This window comes from Athene cunicularia, assembly GCF_003259725.1.
Source record: "Athene cunicularia isolate RWA chromosome 1 unlocalized genomic scaffold, athCun1 chr1_part1, whole genome shotgun sequence".
Lineage (NCBI taxonomy): Eukaryota > Metazoa > Chordata > Aves > Strigiformes > Strigidae > Athene > Athene cunicularia.
Genome location: NW_020799091.1, coordinates 30,611,660 through 30,632,735, shown reverse-complemented (window position 1 = coordinate 30,632,735; position 21,076 = coordinate 30,611,660). Strand labels below are relative to the sequence as shown.

The 21,076-nt window shown below is 38.3% G+C and overlaps 1 protein-coding gene across 4 annotated transcripts in view; it reads right to left on the bottom strand.

Moving 5' to 3' along the window:
- Positions 1 to 21,026, bottom strand: part of TSC22D1 (TSC22 domain family member 1) — a 42,242-nt gene extending 21,216 nt beyond the window's left edge. For all 4 annotated transcript variants that reach the window (XM_026857245.1, XM_026857270.1, XM_026857253.1 and 1 more), the window contains exon 1: positions 18,016 to 21,026. In XM_026857245.1, the coding sequence (XP_026713046.1) occupies positions 18,016 to 20,888 (2,873 nt within the window). In that variant the 5' untranslated portion in view covers positions 20,889 to 21,026. The remainder of the gene's footprint in view (positions 1 to 18,015) is intronic.
- Between the last annotated feature and the right edge of the window lie 50 nt (positions 21,027 to 21,076).

Sequence of the window (21,076 nt, the reverse complement as noted above, 5' to 3'; positions counted from 1 at the left end):
AGCTTTTGAAAAAGGAGCTAGCCAGTCTAATTAGATATACCTAAACATACTAAGTATGGCAGCTTAAAATAAAGGGTTAAAACAACACACTATTACAGAGTACTATCTGGAGGAAGAGGATAAATTTACAGTCAATGGACTTGGCTTTATCTTCCTACCTGCCCCTCCTTACCCACAAGTGTTTATAAACATTCCCCATCAGATTCCTTCCGTGAGAACATACTCTTTTTAGTGTTGATTATCAGCAACCCTTCTTTATCCTGTATTTTGGCTACTTAACCACCTTCATGAGAATAGTTTCCCCCCCCTGCAGTCAAGCTTCTATTTCTCATCTTCAAAGGCCCCTCTGTTGTGCATTGATGTCTTTTTCAAGATACAGATCAAGTCCAAAAACCATGGATCAATAAAGTCACGAACTTAAGACCCCTTTCTCCTAGGAATGCTTTACAGAGATACCAACAAAGTTATACTGGAGAGGTTGAGGTACATTTTATTAAGAGTAAAGCTACACAAGTAGCTTACACATATGGTTGCATCCCCCTCTCCAATCTTCAGCACACATCTTCCACAAATGTAAGACGCTCATGTTTGTCCCTCTTCCAATAGGCATGAGCAAGATACGGCACATGGCTGGCACTAACAGAGTAAATACTATGGTTGTTTATTTCATATGGGTATTTTCTTCCACTTCCAACAAGTCTGTACCCACTTCCTGAGAAGTTTTAAATACTCAAAACTAACTGAACAATTCATCACCTTAGATTTCCCATAAACACAGCATTTTACAGTATCATCTAAACAATAATATGATGTAAATTTCAAACACAAACTATCCAGCATGAGAAAATTTCTGAACAGTAGTTAAAGTGTAAATAGAACACTTGGCTAATCCTATTTTAGTGTTATACAGCAATTTCTAATCTCATATGCAAGATGCTTTGTTACAGCAATAGAAAGATAGTCTAGATGAACTTATTACACTGGATGGGGCTTTGAGCAAGATAACAGATTGAGCGGAAGGTGTCCCTGCCCATGGCAGGGGGGTCAGAACTATATGATCTTTAAGGCCCCTTCCAACCCAAAACATTCTACAATGATTCTATAATAAAACAGGCTATAGACAAAAAAATGCATTAAGTATAGAAATTCATGCCAAGACACTAAGCAAAACCACATTTGATAACTGGTCTCATACATTAGTTATATGCCATGCAATGACTTGGAATGTATTACCTTGAGTGTTGCATTTTGTATTTTAAACCAAACATAGTAATTCCCTCCAGTACTACATGATGTTGCAGCAAACAAGGAGCATCTGAGATAGCTTATATCTGATATCTAGAAAATGTTAATGTAATTTATTGGCTGTAGTAACTGCAATTAATTTTTAAAAGTAAGTTTTCCCAAACTGTTTATATTTAAAACAAGATCAACAGGCTTCCTGCATTTCTAAATTTATTACTCATTTTACTGCTAACTTGCAATGTAATTGCATTATTTGTGTATAAACCACATCACATTCCCCTTTAAAACTAAATCAAACATCCTCTCCAAACACCAAGTACAACCCCTGAAAAGTCTGCACACTCCTCCAGCTTCTGAAGTAGGATTCCTGAAAGAAGGTGCTGTAGATCAAATACAATACTATTATTTAGCCAATAGCTGCATAAGGAGAGAAACAGGCAGATACAGCATCTGGGGCTTGTCTTAGCCCAGGTTTTAACTAAGTCTTACCCACAACGGTGGTATTCTGGGGATCATATTCATGTCTTGTCCAAGTACAAACTCATTAAGCAAAACATTAATTTCTACAGAGCAGACAAGATCTACACACTTTATTCTGTGTAAGTATTCTACTGCCGAATTAAAACAGCAATACAACACAATGAAAAGAAAGCTATTCAAGACATTAAAAATTAGAAGTGCTAAATAAAGTCAGAAAACAAACCTAAGCAGATTACTTGTCTCCTTTAGGGTTTAGTGACCTCTGACATGCTTGCTGATCTGCAGAGCATCCAATACACCAGCAACACTAAAAATCCTGAAGTCCTGAAAAAGGTGCTCCACAACTTATTAGTAGCGTGAAGACAAATTCCTCCTCAATGTTACTTAAAGCATTTGAAAAAACAGCACTGTGAAGAGGGAGTGTTTTGAAAAAGTTATGCCAGATCTGTCCTTGTAACACTCTTTAAAATGACTATCAGTGCCCTGGTTGCAAATGTGATCCCAAAGGCATAAATCAAGTTTAACTGTCCTGTTCTACATTTTTACTTTGAGGACAGTTCAGATCAACTTCGGTAACATCATCACCTGACAGAACTGGACAGGGAAGCACAGGAAGTATTTCACACCTTTTATTCAGAGTACTTTGCAGGCAACAGTAGAATTGATAACCTGATAGTTTTAAATGCTTAATACTTGTCTATTTATTCATCAGCAACAGCTAAAAGAGTTACCCACACTCTAAGAGGGGTTATCACAACAGAATGCATCTTTCCTGCTCTGAGGCAGGATGTAACTACCAAAGATGACTCTGGGAGGAGCAGGGAAGGAGGCTGCTAAAGGCCATCCCTCCCCTTGGTACCTGCAGTGCCCTGCGAAAGGACAAACATATTTCAATTCCATCACATAACCACTAAACATATTTATATGTTTATAAAGAACTACCAGCCTAGAAAGGCCTACAAGTGTATCCTGACATACTACCAAGCATTTGAGAAGTATGCAAGCAGGGAGAACAGAAAAATCCAACTGCTGAAATTTATTTCTTTTTACCTCACTGGTGCAGCTACCACTTTACTCTGTATAACTTCAGCAATTCTTCATAGCTAGCTACTCTATGTGCATTCCTATAATACATTTAGTTATTTTGTTGCCAATAAGAATTGTTGCTATCTAGTGTGTCTTCACAGGATTTTAAGGTTGCTTTTTAAATATTTTGTTAAATAAGCACATCATTTGAAAATTTTAGAAAATTTAAACATCAGAATCTGCCTTCTGAAGCTGTTGTAACATTTAAAGCATTTTTCTTCTTTTACAGGCTTCCTGGATGTTTGCCAGTGGGGCTCTAATGCCAGTGCTATAGCATCTAAAATGCTATTTTAAGCCATTGCTTTGCTGACCATCACATTTTTCAAGCACGAGAACAGCTTCCTGAAAAATAAGGATTCTAAGTGTTTTTGTTGTTAATGAAACCATAAATATCTTGCTTTTTGTATGACAATTTCTGACCTATGCTTTGATACAAGTAGGGCAGTTGTTAGAACTTTCCCTACTTTAAAGGTGCAACAACCTCTGAACTTTTGCTATTCCACAAAGTCACTGCATCCCAGCTAGTTTTCAACGGCCATGGGATCAAATGTAATCATTCACATTTCTATAAACAACAATCAAGGCTATGTATGGCCGCCTTCTGTACCTCTGTTCTCCACCTGACTCAGTTCTCTCTCTTGCCTTTATACTTCCCTACTGTTTTTCAATAAAGTTGAAGTAAAAAGAATTTCGTTTTAGTTTATTTCTAGTTTGGAATAAGAAGGTATAGAGCAGTATCCTGTCTTTAACAGTTGCCAGCCAAGTACACCAGAAGTCATTGAAGAATGTGAAAGCAGCAGCTACAGCAGATCTCAGACATACTTTTGCTTCCCCTGCATTAGCTAGAAGTAGTCCTAGAAGCTGAAGCCAAACGTCATTTAATTTTCCATATACTATTATAATTCTGTATTGTTTCCTATGTAAGCATACATACATACACACACATATTTTTTCCTTTAAGTGCTGATAATTTCTAGTCCTTCAGAGAATCTTGTGGCAATGACCCCCCCCACCCCCAGACAGAAACCTTTCTTAAAATTAGCCAAAGCAAATTTACCCATGTCCTCTTGTTCCCAAATTATTTGAGGGCACGTAAGTTCCAGATCTTGTTCTAAACTAGTTCTCAAAATTTGAAGTACTTTGTCAGTTCATTTTGAATTCCTTCTAATTTCCATAAATATTTAGTCATTTTAAAAAATACACACCACAACTGAATTGAGATGTTGTAGGACAGGCTCCAGCAACACAGCAAGCCTTAACTCATTAGCTATTTGTTTTCAAAGGCTCAAGTTAAAGTACTCAATTTATATGGGCATTCTGGGCTTCAAAACCGTCCACACCAAAATCAAATTACCATTTTGGCACACTTGGCAACAGATTCAGAACCCTTAAATTATTAATTCACCACAGTAATAGTGGGTAAGAGTGAAAAATCCTAGGAAAGCAAAAGTGACCAGATAAGACACTCCACTGTACCTGGAGAATGCATGAAAAGTAAAGCTACTGCCCCTAACAACAGCTCCATTTCCTGCTAGGACCAAACATTAGGAGCAAGCAAACCTACCCTAGAACAACACCAGAAAGGGCTTCTGGTTAAGTAAGCATGACTCTAGGAAAACAAAGAAGGGAGAACAACACAAACTGAGGTCTTCCCATAGTCTGACAAGAGGAATTAGCAGTGTGCAAACTAATTAAATCACTCATACCATCATTTTCCTTACCCCCTTTCATTGCTTCTTCTGTCAAGACTCACCAACAGACAGCTTCATTTTCCTGAACCAATTTACCATTCTTCAAGAGTTGTCAAGCAAAGAACAGCAGATGCTGAACCAAACTGGACAAATGGAAGAAGCACAGAACACACTGCTGAAGCAGAACTGTAAGACACCATTCCAGGCTTAGAAACAGGATGCCTTAGTTCAAGCAGCATAAGCTAGCTCTGCAAGTGTTGCATTTTGCCAACATTATCAGGAAAGGAGCAGAACAAAGTCTTGAAGTCTGTACTTAGGTATGTAAACAGAGCAATACAGTGAAGCTACAATACAAACAGTTCGCATCAAGAAATGCAAATACACTAGCAAATCTTAAAATGCAACTCGCAGGCACATAAGATGTCCTAACCTGGTAAATCTACAACTAACATCAACTAATTACTTCTCTACAGTTAAGCATCAATTAAAACATTCACTTGGAAGGATATATGGCACTCCCACAGCTCTTGGTCATACTAGCCAGGCTCTACAAAGCCCACTCCAGCTGGCCAAAAAGCTTCTCAAATAGTCAATTCCTCCTATGGCAGTGGGCATGTGGCCATAAGCCATCAAGAGGGAGTAGAGAGGAATTCTTCCTTCCCTTCCCAAGGAGTTATATTGAAGGTAAGAGAAGCACATATATTCCTAGGTACCTTCCTTGTAGAAGGCTAAAGGTTCAGTATCTCCATTACAAACTGTTCCAAAATGCAAACCTCAATTCAGGATTTGCAAGTTCTTCACTGGGTTCTATTCAGATTCCTTCTTCAGCAGCTCTTTCTTCTATTACTGTTATCAATTAATTGAATAGATGAATTAACACAAGTATTTCCTTCAAGAAGATTAAGCTGCCAAGTCAACAGCAGCCATCCTGGCATTTTAGGTGTTCACTGGCACATATGAAACAGTTTTAATTTAGTTTTAATTTTCAGAAAAATCAGAACTGAGGAGAGTCTTAATTTTTCATGGTTTATGTCTGTGTAATCTTAACCCACTAACATCCATATACTTAGAGAAAAACTGCTAACTTCACCAGAAAAAAAATTGCAAATCTCTTTTCAGATACTGCATTTGAAACCATTTCTTACCAGTTTGAAATACAAACTACTTTTGTTTATCACTTAAGGATAATCTCACAGAAACTAGTCACATTCACTGACAGACACTATAATTAAATAGTATTCAAACATGGATGGATCTTCTTTCATAAAGAAAAAATTACTACTTTTCCCAACAATTATGTTTGGTACATTTCTTCTGTGGTCACTCGAGGCAGATGAGACTACTACTGGCAGTCACTTCTTTTAACTCATTTCCAAAGCAAAATGCTGATCTTTCCAGCAACCTCCTGCTTTCTGAAAGGTCTTTGTTTCTAAATTTTACCTTTTCCTTAGAAGAAGACAACATAAATCAGTGACTGAAAACATGCAAAAATTAAATGGCTAGCATTCACCCATCATGCTCAAAGCATTCTGCACAGGGACAAATTATTTTAATAACTTCATTAGAAATGTATACCTTAAGGTAGAGTATACAAAATGCTGCAGAAGATAATAGTTTTACACTATATTATCTTTTAAATTATAGTTACATTTTTAAGAATGGTGTCCAAGAAAGTTGAATTTTTTAGTAGAAGAGGCATTGTTTAACAACTCTAGCATACAATTTACAGAAGCTCTACATATACATACTACATTTTACAATATAAAACTAAAATTTACACTTCAACATTTCTGAACACAGACCTCACAGTGTCAAGCTGCCTATCCCAAATTGTGCAAAGGTACATGGGAATATTATTCAATTAATGCAATCTAGTGATCACAGTAACAAAAGCATGAGAAGGTTTGTCTGCATACACAAAGGCTATAGATTTAAACCAGACAATACCAACTTTCCTCTTTAATCACAAACAGCAGGTCTAGCGCCTATTATAAAGTACTCCTGTTCCAGAGCTATCTGACTGCAACTCTGATAAATTCCAAAGACTACCAGTAAATTCACTGAATTATAGGATTTTTAAAACCAAAGAAAGAAAGAAAAAGAAAAGAAGGGTGTTTGGGTTTTTGGATAACTGCATGGATCTTATATTGATCTGACGATATTCCATCTAATGTAACATGAAAACTCCATCATTTAACAAAAAAAGAGATGCCAATATATTGGATTTGTTTGGTTTGTTCTTGCAACACAAAAATTACTAAAACATTTTAGCTATTTGTAAAATGTTCATGTTCCTGAACATTAAGAATGGTTTAGTCTATCATGGTTTGGAGGTTGGAGTAGAAGGAACTCTTTGAAAATAAAACTTTTTCAAAAAGCAGGCTTCCTTAAACATCTCTCCAATTTAAAAAAAAAAAAAAAAAAAAAAAGGGTTGCATGGCTTGTTTGAACACTTTTTAGGTCAGTTAATATCAAGACAATCCTCTATTTGTAAATTCCTATAAACACTTCACACAATTTCAACATCCTTTACCGAATTTTTTGGAGGACTGTTTGTGATACTTCCAGGAGAAAACACTTTTATCCAGTAACTTCACAGGCACCAAAAAAGCAAATTCTAAATATTTTAAGTGTTTGGATGCTAAATATACACATTAAAGATTCCCAGAGATTGGATTCTGATTGCCTGGCAAATGCAAAAAGTGAAGATAACTACTGCTAGCCACAACTGTCTGCTATAATGTGTTAATATTTGTTTTTTCCCCTTCCACAGATCACAGTACTCTCTAGAAGCTGAAAATATCTTCATGCAAATCATTATCTTCCACTTACATGTTAATGTCCAATGAAAGAAAGAGACTGCTTAATTACTTCACCATGCTCTCACATAAGCAAGCAGCACTAAGAATCCTAACAGCAGAGTCAGTGAAATCTTACAAAACAGGCTAAACTATGCTTTCATGACAAAATGGTGACAATTTTCAATGCAGCAGTATTCCAGTGATGCTGTACTTTGTTATTAACGGGGTACATCTGTACAGGAATACAGAGATTACTGTCCTGTTTTGCCGCTCTTTTTTTTCATAAACCACTAAAAACAGTTAAGAGTTGCCTACTTTAAAGCATCCTGTCTTAAAATCAATTCAGAAATAATACAGACTTCAGACAGCAAGTTTTTTAGGATCATCATCTTTGCACTTTCTGATAAACCAGCCAGCAAAGCAGTGCCCCAACTCACAACTGCACATACTTGGCTCTAACACACACATGCCCAATACCATTTCAAAAATTAAAATCCCTTTTCCCACCATAAAAAGAAAGAAGAAAACTAAAACCACCATCAAACATTTCACACCGTTTTTCCTCCCTCCTCTCTCTCCAATCAAATACGTGCTTGGGAACGCCTCTCACAAGCAATTACAGAATTGGAAAGAGTCTCTCAAACTTGGAAAGAAAAAGAAGAACATGGAAGCAGATGCACATCCTGCACCAATCCCTAACCATTTATGCATAACTTGCCATTTCACCCAATTTAGGATATTAGGCCTACTAAAGAAACAATTGGCAGTGAAATATGCTGATCCATTCTTAACATAACCTCATTCAACAGATTAAAAGAGGTACATTTATACTTTGAATTCATTTCAGTGTTACAGTAAATTATTTAACAAGTACTTAAAATAGGTAGTCATTAACTCACGGTTCTTTTTATTTTATTTTCACTTGGTCATATTTTGTAAGAATGCAAGAAACGAAACTAAGAGCAGCAATTGTTCCTTTCTCACTTGCAGGTTTGTTTAGGGGTGTTTTTTCCTTTTAAAAAAGAATTAAGCTTTGTATTTTCTCATATATATGTATACAGATCACAGCATTCAGAATTTTAGACCAAAGAATTTAAAAAAAAAAAAGAACCTAATCAACACATTTAGTAGGCATTTCAAGCTGAAGCCAGGTCAATTTTCACTTACCAGCCTATAACATAAGCAAACCATAATGCTGAATATAAACTAATTATTACAACAAAATCCTTCCTTGACAGCTTTGAAAGACACTCAAGAGTTTGAGAATCCTGTACTGCAAGTGACATCAAAGGACAATGACTATTAATACCATGCACAAGTTTCCACACACAACAATCATGAAACATCCTGAGTTGTTCTGCTTCCCCTTACATGCTCTTCTACAGGGCAAGCATTGCTGCATGAACCCTCACAAAATCCTAGAGGAAACAAAAGCATACCTCTTCTGTCAAGCTCAACCTGAAAAATTAAAATTCTGTTTATAGTCTACAGACTTCCTTTTCACATGGTACAGAATCTTTTCACATGGTACAAAAACACATTATGATACTTTAGGACATATACATACATCCAGTAAAATTACCAAACTGAAAATAATCTTCCAGGAAATCTACATAAATTTTTTTTTTTTTGACTATGCTTATCCCAACTCAGTAGCAATATATGCCAAACAAGTCAGTCACTATTCAGATTCCGCCTGAGACGTTTTTGCTTGCTCTTCTTTAAAAAGGGAAATAATTCAAAACTGCAGTCACAACAGAAGTCAAAGTAATCATGAGTTATTGGGTTAATTTTTAATCACAGTCTTCCTTATTAGCAATAACAGCACTAAATAGATAGAAACACATTTTTAGTATGGTTACGTTTTGAAGTCTTTGACTTCTACAGTTTCTTACATATAAGTTACGACTGCTACTCATCATTTCTCTCTTTCAACACACAACTGTGTCAGAGTTGGGTGAAGTGAAGGTCAGAGGAAGCTTAAAAGGCATTTAAATTTACTCTCATCTTGACAGGGATTTTATCCCTATACATTGCACAAAGAGTTCAAAGTTCCTGGAAAAACATATAAAGTTATTTCTATACCATACATTTGTTTACAACAATTTAAAGGAAAATACCACTTCTAAACCAAGCACAAACAATTCACAACAGCCAATTTCAAAAACTTAACACTTTATGCAATAAAGACGACTGCTGACTATATATGTAAGCACTGAAGAAGATTAACACATGGTTACCAATAACTAGGACTCTTACTGACCTATGAGACAATGGATTACAAATAAAAGATCAACAATGTCTGGGGAAAAAAAATGGTATAACTTACATTTGATTTGCACCTTCCAATCTTACAGGAATGAACCAAGTGTAACACTGAGGATACAGAAATAAGTGTACACTAATAGCACTGTGTACTGAGATCACCTTATCTGAATAACTCATCTTTAAAAGCTACACTGCAATATAGTAGTAATAAAACCCCACTATTATGAAATGCCTTAAGACACTAAGACTATTGTTGGAATACGTATCCACATTTTCAGCAGCTTTCAGTACTGTCCCTAATACTTAGCACAGTACTTTGATACTGTTGTTTAAACAACTGCTGGAGAAGTTCAAATCTTGATTACACATGAAGAAATCAGAGCCCTGAAAAGTTTCTGCTGGATATCCATGCTAATTAAAATAAAGCCAAAAAAAACCCCAAACACCAGACATACAAACAGAAGGCTGAACAAGTACTTAAGTCACACACAAGCTCAATTTGTCTGGCCAAGCGGTTTAGCACACTTAAGCAGCACGTTATAAAACACTCTACAACCACCTTCCAGTTACTATCAAACTGTACCTTACTAGAGATACCATCTACGTTTTTTTAACAGGGGTTAACAGAAAGATATGAATGGACCTGCATTAAGTCTAAACTTAAGATCATCTGCTGCCTGTTCTAGCAATTTATAAAACTCTATTTCTCCCTTATACCCAAAAGAATGGGTATTCAAAAGTATATAAACAGATGATCAAGGTACCCCTTAAGTTTTATTAAAATAAATATAAAGCACCATTTTCTGAAAGTTTCCTTGAAAAAAAAACAAACATCAGCAGTACCTGCATTTATTGCTCTTCAAGGATTACAGTCAGCTTCAAAAAATGTTAAATTTCTAATCCTTAATGATAAACAAAACCTCAAACCCTTTACCTACCCCTACTCTGTTCTTCTAATGTACAGAATTTTGAAGGTACTATACCTACAGCCTCAGCAAGAAAGGCTAATTATAAAGAGTAGGTAGCCTGTTTAGGTAGCCGTTCTCCATTGAACAATGAAGTTACTTTGACTGTTCGGGACCATCACTAACCCTGCACTACAAGCAGAAATGTAAACAGGGACAAGAACTTAAAGTCTAAATGCCTACAACACTTAAATATACATCCTAATTGTCAAAAGGTACTCAATATATGAAGCTCCACCAACACTAAGCACCTCACAGGCAGTATAATAAACACCTGAATATGAACAAAAAACATATAAAAAACACATGACAACACACACTGGTATAAGTGTGCAAATAGAGAGATGAATTTTTCTCACTTAGCACAGTGGTAAAAGCTTGAATTCAAACATGAAGCACATACGGAGCAATGCTTAGACAGAAACATATTCCTATGTTTATATAGCCCAGTTTAAATGTTTTTGAATAATTCATGTAACATTATTTTAAGCTTACAGTAGTAATGTTAGGCTCAATGTAAACTTCCTCTGATTTTAAATATTATGATAAAAAGATTAGCAAAATTCTGGAAAATTACTAACTGAATTAAAAACAGTTAAAGCAACTTAGATGAAGTCAAGACCCACAAGTTTAAGTTAAGACTGGACTAGAAAAAAATGAGTCATTTCTGATGTACAAAAAATAATGCTAAAGAACATGTAATCTCAAATTAACTGCTTGCTCAAAGAAAAATGGTAAGCAAGTTTACTGTGTCTTTTCAACTCTACCAAAACAAGTGTCCAAGATTTTACTTTGCAACTGTAAAAAAATTTCATTAAATTGAACATGTACAGCTATTACAGCATAATGTTCTATTTGAACTATGATGAGTCTCACCCATTCTCTGCACAGCACTAAAGACAGAAGTCCTCATTTAGTAGGTACCAGAAAGTCATTTAGCCCGTAAGGTAACCAACAGTGATAAAATATCTACACTATCACAGGCAATAATACTGTAGCATTTGAATATATGTGAGCATTACAATCCCCGCCTGCCAAACATTCATAACCTCTAAATGTCTCTCAGGAAAGTCTATCCAGCTTCAGTGGAAGATGGAGACTTTTGCTTATAACTGTAACCACAAACCAAATCCTGCTTCAAACACTGATAACGTGCAGTAAGTGTTTGGAGGCTTGCACAAAATGAGCTGGTAAGGGTTTCTACAACACTACTGACTGTAGCACAATTACTATCTTTGTATGAAAATTCCAAAGGCAGACAAAGAGTTAAAGTGTTGCAAGAGATTAAAACCAGAAGGATGATCAGGTACTCCAATTTGATACCATAATTATGCTGCACTTCCATCATGCAATTCATAACTCTTTGAATGCTTTAGGTTAAAATAAAGTGGTATCTCCAGTCACTCAAGAGCTCCTTCCATCTTAGCTTTAGGCTATGGTTTCTTGTACAATCACACAGAGAATAAACTAGTTCTTTATTTACAGTGATCATTAACATGAAATAATTTACTGAATAATCTTACCCTTAGTCCCTGCTCAGTATGTTGTTAAAGCATGCTTTTGCTTAATAGCATTGCCTTTGGTGGCCTAAATGCAGTAAATGAAAGGCATAAGTCCACTTTTAAAAAAAGTTTTATACTTTAACAAATGACTGAAAACATGTAACACAGCACATTTTAGTCTCATTAATTAATCAAGAAAAGAACCATTGCATCAAATCAATGAGAACAAAGACACACTATTCTATTCTTTGTTTCACTTACACCAACCTGCAAACCCAGATCACAAATTATCCCCCAGAAGGCCATACCAGGCCATTTGTTATTATTACACTGATTCAAGTGTACATAGTTTCTTCTTCTAAAAAAAGACCTGTACTAGCAACACTACCATTTACAACTTGATCTACCTCCTAAGCTGTTAAACATGTCTGAAAAGGCTTATTTACTTTATTACCTTCTGTAAAGTGAGCATCATTACAGTTTGGGTTTTTTTTTTTTGTAGCACAGGTGTGCTATCCATTGTCTTTTTACTTATGCTTAAGCAAGATACATTCACACTTTTTTGGTGGCTTGTTTTGGTGGCTTTTTTTTTGGGGGGGGGAGTGGGGGTGTTGTGGAGTGGTTGGGGGGGGATGTTAATTATTTTCCCCTACCAGCCTCCTAACTTTGCTAGTTTACCACTGACTGTTAGAGTCATTACTCTATTGTGGCATTATCTAGATCACAGTAACTTGTAAAGGCTGAAAGACTTCACTACCAATACACAGACTGACAAATTGGTAATTCTAGTGTCCAGATTAGCCTGTAACAAAGAACACAAATCCTGAGACAGTATCAAAGATTGCTTTTCATCATTAAATATCTTAAAACCTTCTGTTTGTTTTATATACACATACACAGACAATTTAGTCTGCTTAAACACTGGCAATTTCCAAAGATCAGCCAAAACTATAGTGCTAAGACATGTTCATTATCAGTTGGAGATATATTTCTCAGCATCTCCAACAATCCACCTTATCTTATGTGCTAAATTACTGCTTTTACAACCCCCTGCAATCTGTTGGTTCCTCCTGTCTTGAAAGACAATGCAATACCAAGCACTGCAGTGATCCTTAGTTCAAAGCATATCATGGCATGCAGAAAATGCATCTATAAAACACCAGAAAAAGATCCATCCAAACAGGTATTGCCATCTACAGCTGGCCAACAGACATACAAAGTGCAGACCCTAGATTTTTCACTGTTCTTAGAGCATTGAGCTATAAAGTCAATTCAGCCAACAGTAGGTATTTTATTTCATCAGATGAAATGAGAAGCTGGACTGGTCAGCATGACACAACAGCAGCCACATTTTCTTTGCCAAAGTGCTCTTTTTCCTCATGTGACCTGCCATTACTGAGGGTAGCTATTTTTTCAAGTTCCATAAATAGCCAAATTGAAAATATGAAGATATTTTAAAAGTCAATTTCCTAGAACTCAATGCAAGTTATTTTCAAATTGGTAACAAGATTCCGAAGCAAGTTTAAAAACTGAAAAACAGAAAATAACACTGCCCCTAGGATGCAACTAAAAAAAAAAAAAATACCACCATAAATCTATGCTAAACCACAATAAATCCTTTGTTGCGAAGTATCTTCTAAAAGTACCTTCTCCATTTTTTCAAATTCACAGAATTTATATCAAATAAAAAAGCCCATATAAACTCTAAAACAGCTCACAAAATAAAAATAAGTATGCAAAATAGTTACCACATCAAAAATAATGTTTAACTGAAACTTCCAGTTCTACTTTTGTATGTTCATTCACTACTGCTTACCAACATCTTTAACAAGTATTCAATTACATCTCTAAAAAATCTCATTTATACCTGATCAACCTTTCTACTACATACCTGCATACATGATGAAAATTCATCCAATTTCCTGACTGTACTCTTACTTTACAAGCTAGTACTAGTTACTACTACTGGAGATTCTCAGAGGCTGTTCACAATCTTTCAATTCTCATATTCAGTTTTAATCTTCCAGTTTCTCCACCAACTTATGACTAGCCAAAACATAAATCCTATACAGAAAACATTTCCTCCACTTTTTTTTTCCCCCCTCTGTCCAGCTGTAAAGGGGATCTTTTAATAAAAATTTATCTTCAAAAAGAAAATGATGATACTGTCAGATATTAAAGAATACCTCAAATCTCTATGTCAATTTTATGTGTTTATCACATTTTCTTCCTTTCTCTTTTGCTTCACTGTTGGATGAAATGCAAACAGGTGAAAACAACTTGCATCAGACTAAAGAATGAAAGCAACTCTACAAGAAATGCTGTCAAGGACAGGGAGACAGTTGTTAGTTCTCTTATCCTTCATTCACAAAATCTGCTTTTGAGTAATGGTAAACAATGTTTCAGATTAAGTTGTTTTTAAATTCACTTACAGCAGCCTTTATGAATGCTGTAAAATGCGTTGATTTTTTAAAAGTTTTCACTTTACAGATAATTTAAGAATTACACAAGACTGTACACAAAATCTTACTGCAAGCACATATAGCATAATAAAGCACTGTCTAGGAAGATGTAAAACTAATTTTGCAGCACTAAGTATAAATATATAAAAGAATTCACTGCAATATAAATATGTACTTATCCATTCTTAAGTTTCACAAACATAAAAGAAATCCCTCTTCTGCAGTTCTAGAGATGAAACACTAAACCAAAAAACTGTGTCTGAAATTGACAGGATTTAATAACTGACTGAATAAATCAAGGTAACTGCTCCAAATCCAGGAACTATGAGAATCATGCACTAAAATGAGTCCATATCATGATTCAAGCTAAGACAAAAAAGATACTTAACATCCAAAAAAACTGACCTGCATTTATGTAGACTGAAATATTCAAAGAGGTGACATACAAACATCTATGGCATATCCAACAGGCTGAAGAGAGACGAGTCCAAGAAATGGGGGTGGTGGGATTTTGGGGGGGTTTGTTGGTGTGTTGCTTTTGTTAAATACAAAAACTGTAACAGTATTATCTGTATCCTCTATTTATTAAAGTTTGCAAATAATTTTCCATACAGCATTCTGTCAAGCAGTTCATTTTTAAGATCTCTTATTTCCAGTCATAGTGAAGATTTTTTTGTTTGTTTGTTTGGTTTTTTTGTTTGTTTGTTTTTACAATCATTCATACTGGGGAAACAAAGATTACAGTTTTCAAACTAGATGCACTCCACAGTCTGCATTTAAAAGGCCGTGCCCTGATAACAGGTATAGAAAGAGCTGCAAATGGTGCTCTAAAAACTGAACAGGGCTAAAGACTTAAAGATACTGGCACATCTTTAAATGCAATTATATACAGGTTTAAGGAAAGCTGGGAGTTAATCTAAACGAGGTATTACATGGGTCAGATGTTTTTTCAAAGGCACACCAAATGGAATTTTACAGCTTCTTCACTGGCCCAATTATGTCATCACTTACTTCTTTCTCCTACCTTTTCCCTTGCCAGATTTAGAATCACTTGAAATGTATTGATACAAATCTTCAGTGATATAAGCATGTGTGCACATGAAAGAGAGAAATGGGGACTTTCTACATATATATTTACAGCATACCTGCTTCTTAAATGTTTACCCTTGACCTTGTGTAGAAGAAGGAATAATCCAACATACATGCAAAAACCTCTCAAGAGAGTGCTAGCTGGAGACATCCGATGGCCAGAGAAGTGAGGAGCGGAGTAGAGTAATAGCCTATCTTGCACTACATGTGATGAAGTCTAAGCTCCAGACCAAATTCCAGTCAAGATGACAAATGGTGCCTTGCCCTGAGATCCTCTGAAAGTGGAAATGAGCATTCTCACTAAATTCTTAATGTTACAGACAGATATACAGGGAGAAGTGCTGCTTTAAATTATCTAATTATACACAAAAGTGACCTGACCACTACTGTCATGCAAAAAACCAATTATTTTTGGTATCCATTTAATAGAGTCATATCCTGCTCTGCATAAATAATCTAAATGATTTTCCAACTGCAGCTAAACAAAAGTGTAGTCTACCTGGAGATGGCAGATTGAACAAAGACGCAACGTGCACAGGAGAAGAAAGGATATGATCTTTGGCTAGCCAAATAAGAGAGGAAGAAGGTATTTCTGGCTATTGTTACCCTGAGGGATTTAAACATTCTGGAAAGACTACTGATCATGACAAACAGCTAACATATGCTCTTAAAATCAGGGTACAGTCACATGCTAGATGTTATTTTCCAAAACACTGAGGATCACTGAATTTATAATTGTCTTACTCAGGTAGGATCCCCTGAAAGCTTAAGGGGCTTTTTTGGTTGGGTAAAGAACCAAAACCACCACACCACCAAACACAAACGGAGCCCATGAAGAGAAAGATTAGTATATTGGTATTCTGGTTTAGCAAGATTGAAGGAAAACCAAAGAACATTTGAGAAAATTGACTGCTAGTAGCATAAATGGTGACACTGTAGGCTTTAACACCTCAGTCTGTCTTCTACCACCTTCATATACTTATTGACTAAAAAACATAATCAGAATGAAACGATGTTGGAACTTGTCTTCCAGCACTCCTGGAAGACAAGCTGCTACTCATTATAGCTCTCTGGCATCTTAGAAAGACATGATGAAAGCCACTAAGGCAGTCAACACCTCACGATCAACATAATCAAAAACTGCTGATAGAGTCAGTATTTTCAATATTAAGAATCTAGCCTCTCCCAGCAACTCTTATTTTTAATTAAAGTATGGCACTGATACTACTCCTGATTTAAGTTATGGCACCAAAAAGATATTTAAGAAGTACTTCACCTCCCACTGACATGACATTTTTCCCACCCCGTAAGTGTTTAGCACTCAATTTTGTCTCTTCACTTGAGTCTTTTTCTTTTCTAGTGTCCTTTTCTGTCCGCTGCCACATTTTCAAGGCAGGTTATTTATCTTAAAGTTATTTCTCCCATTAATGTAGCTTCTTAGACAAGTTCATCTTTGGGAGAACCACCAGTCTTCCTGTCCATTTGTAAATGCACATCACAAAAGGTCTTCAATACAGTGAGGAATTTCCACCCATAATTAGTATCAAATAATTGCACTTTAAAACTGATGTTCAGATCACTTCAGCCTGCCCATGCAAGGGCCTTCCACAACTGACACAGCTTCTCTGCACACACTGTCAAACAAATTAGAATATTCACACGCACACGCTATTAGTCCGTGGTAATTTATTTGAAAAGGTAAAGGTGGGAGAATGTGTGCAGTTTCTTACTCTGACTGCACAGAATCAGTGCACCGGACTCAAAGGCTCATCACTCCTCCGCAGGCCTGAGCGGCTCTCACAGTGGATTAATGCTTTGAAGCAAAACCACCAAGACCAAAAGTGCCCCAAGTTCAGTTTAAAGAGCCACAATGGTGTTGCTGAACCTCCCTTTTCCCACCATACTTATTTGCTTAAAGCGTCTCTTGGCTGTCAAAGAGAAGGCTTCTACATACACCACAGACTCACAACTGGTTCAACCTGAGTAAAGTCAATACTTAAAAAAGAGAAGCTGAGGCAGGGTGAAGTCTAGGCTTGTGGAAAAAAAAAAATCTACCTAAGAATAAATATTAATTATTTCAGTATAATAAATAATCTAAACTACAATCACCACTACCATACCCACATTCCACAGTATTCTTTTGTCTTCCTCTATACAATGGGAATATACACACTGTCACAGATTGTTAAACACAATTTACCCACGCAGCAGTTTCAGAGCATAATCAATACAACCCACCCCCTCAAGAAAAAGAAACAAGTATTTTAATATAATATCTACATGCACTGGGACCTAAGAAACGGTATTTCTAATTAGACAAAAACATTACACCACTTCATTTCACAGAATGGCTGTAAGACAACTTGAAGGTTAGTGCAAATCAAACTATCAGACAGTATCTTTCGATGAAGTACAGGCAGTCTTACCTCTCATCCTCACCATCTACAAGAGGCGTTGTCAACGGCAGCACCTTCAGCGGAAAGAGGGAAGCAGAGGATGGCATGTTGCTGCTACCGCCATCTGAAACAGCTGATGCTCCAACACCACTCTCGCCACTGGCAGCTTGAGGTAAACCCACTAAGGAAGGTTCTGTAGGGCGTCTGCCATCTTCAGTTTGGCTTACAATTGACTGAGCTAGTGATTGTGCGGGGAACTGGGTAGAGCTTAGCGGTATCTGCTGTGGCACACTCTGCGCCACTGGCATACCTATACTTGTTGATATCAAGGGAGGCTGACTAACACTTTGAGCCAGGTTCCCGTTCTGCACAGCCGAAGCTTGTGCTATATTCTGTGGCTGTCCCAAACCTATAGAAGCAGAAGGTATGCCAGGAGGCACAGCTGAACCAGCTTGACCTGGTGGAGGAACAGCACTAGCAGAAGGTATAGGGCTAACTGCAGGCAGCTGCTGGCCAGTCATCCCTTGGACTACAGATTCCACTCCTTGTGCCTGTGGCTGTACAGGTAACAAGGTGTTTTGCTGAGCAATGACCATTTGCTGAGGAAGGCCTGAAGCGCTAGCCTGTAATCCCTGCTGCATTATTCCTGTCTGCACAGGCTGCACTACTTGTGAAGATGGAGGAGCAGCCGTTGACGGCATAACTGGAGGTGGAATTTGGTTTGCAGCAGATGGTGGTTGCACCACAGTGGCTACGCTTCCCTGCTGCCCAACATTCAGCATTTGACCACTGGTACCTACACCTGGTATCGCTGCTGAAGCATGTGCAACAGGCGGAGCTGGGGCAGCAGCTGGGTGTGCTTGTACTGAAGGCTGCATGCCCTGTGCCTGGGCAACAGGAACTGGTTGCCCTGCTCCTACTCCTGTAGAACTAGGCTGCATGGCAGGGGCTGGAGTCTGAAGGATCTGCTGATGTTGAATGTAGTCTGGCATAGCCCCCGTAACCGAGTTTTGGTTCACCGGCTTAACGTGACCTGTGGCCATCTGCGTAGGAACTGTCTGTTGCTGCTGTTGTTGCTGTTGTCCATACTGCAACTGCTGCTGCTGTACAACTGGTAAAGTCTGCACAGGCTGCGCGGGCTGAGAATACGGCAGCTGCTGTTGAGCCATACTTTGAATGGCAGTTTGCTGGTGGCCCAGAGATGGGGATACACCTAGTATATTAACTGGGGCTGGCTGAACCCCAGTAACAGTGGTTAGACTGGCCTGTGCAGGAGGTTGGACCCCTGGCTTCTGCTGTGGATAGTTTACTTCTTGAGAATGCAGCTGGACTTGTGCAAGCTGTGATTGAGAAACACTCTGTGGTATACTAGATGCTGGAATTGCCGGAGGAGCAGCACTGCTAAAATCCATCTGCTGCGGACCCACACCTTGAAACGCTTGCTGCTGTACCACAGTAGGTGCTCCCATTTCTCCACTTCCCACACTTTCTGTATAGTGACTCAGTGTGCTTACATTGCTGCTAACAGAACTCCCACTGGTGCTCTCCCTTTCAGAAGTCACTTCAAGCGGGTTTTGTTTTATCGTCTCTACTGCTTTGTTTACTGCTACTCCTTCTGAAACTGCAACAGTGTTTTCTTTATCATAGAATTCAGTGCATGTCCATCTACCTTTTTTGAAAGGTTCAGAACTAGAATCTAATTTTACAACCCTAAACCTTGACGTGCCAGATGCAGGCTGCTGCTGGCTTGATCCCACTGCCATTCCTGCAGTTGGATTAGTAACATTGTTAATGACACTAGAGGAAGCACTCGTACCATTGCCAGCACCACTCAAGATATTCACATTAACATTGCTGCTAGTTCCAGACAAAGCATTTACATTACCAGTACTCATGATGTTGCTTAGATTTATAGTACCAAGCACGTTGCTTGCCACACTAGAACTACCACCGCCCATATTATTTAAGGTACTAGTTCCAGTAGCAGGACTTACACCTAAATTGCCAGGAGTACTTGTAGTGCGCATATTAGACACAACAGATGCCGGGGAACCAGTGGATGATGCAGCAGAAACTGGTGCAGTTGATATAACATTGTCAGAGCTTCCAGTTGTTGATAGTTTTCTAAATGATGGACTGGGCGGTGGTCCTCCAGAAATTGGGGCACTGCCCACCCCAGGATGCGATGGATGATGGTGTCCGTGATGATGGTGGTGAAGATGGTGGTGGTGATGAACATGATGGGGGTGAACACTTCCGTTGATCACAACACTCTGCTGTGGGTGATGAGGCAGAGGAGCATGCTGCTGAGGAAGATGAGGCTGGTTTGGAGAAACAGCCCCAGGAGTCTCTGCCTCTTGGAAGTTATTTAAAGTCTCTTCAGAGGAGCTCCTCTCAGGTTCTCCCAAGTCAGTGGCCCTGGATAAAGAAACATCCAAGATTTCTGAAGACGACAGGTCTTCAGTGTGGGACTCATCCAGGTCATCGTAGCTTTCTGTATCCTCAGCTATGCTGTTGTTAGAGCTCATACTAGCTGATATCTGAGCAGGGGTCACACTGGTAATTTGGAAGCCACTTTTCTTTTTCATTTGAGCTCCAGTCTGTGCAAGAGGCTGTGGCTGGAGCTGAGACTGCGAGAGGAGGTTCAGGCTTTGTGGAGGAGGGGGTGTCGGCTGTGGACCCGCTGATGAAGATGCTGCAGGAGATGGAGGCGGCGGCTGGACCAGCAAAGGCGGCTGATAATCCTCGGCGGAGAGGGCAGCGCTCCCAACGCCGGTACCTGGTGCAGTGGGAGCAGTAACGCAGCTGCTGCCGCTGCTACTGCTGCTGCCCCTTCTAGGAAACATTGCCGGGTGCGCCATCTTCCTAGCACTAATGTCTGCGGCTGAGTCAGGCTGGTGCATTGTATCGGGTGTATTTTAAGAGTGCAATCCCCCGGTATGGAGAGAGACAGACACACACACACACAGTTAGCTTTGCGCTCACGGCAGGGCAGAGACACCACGCACAACCCCCCCGGCTCCCGCAGAGCACGGGCTGAGCGCCTCGGCACCGCCGCTAACCACCCCCCTCCCCTCCCCTCCTCCTCCCC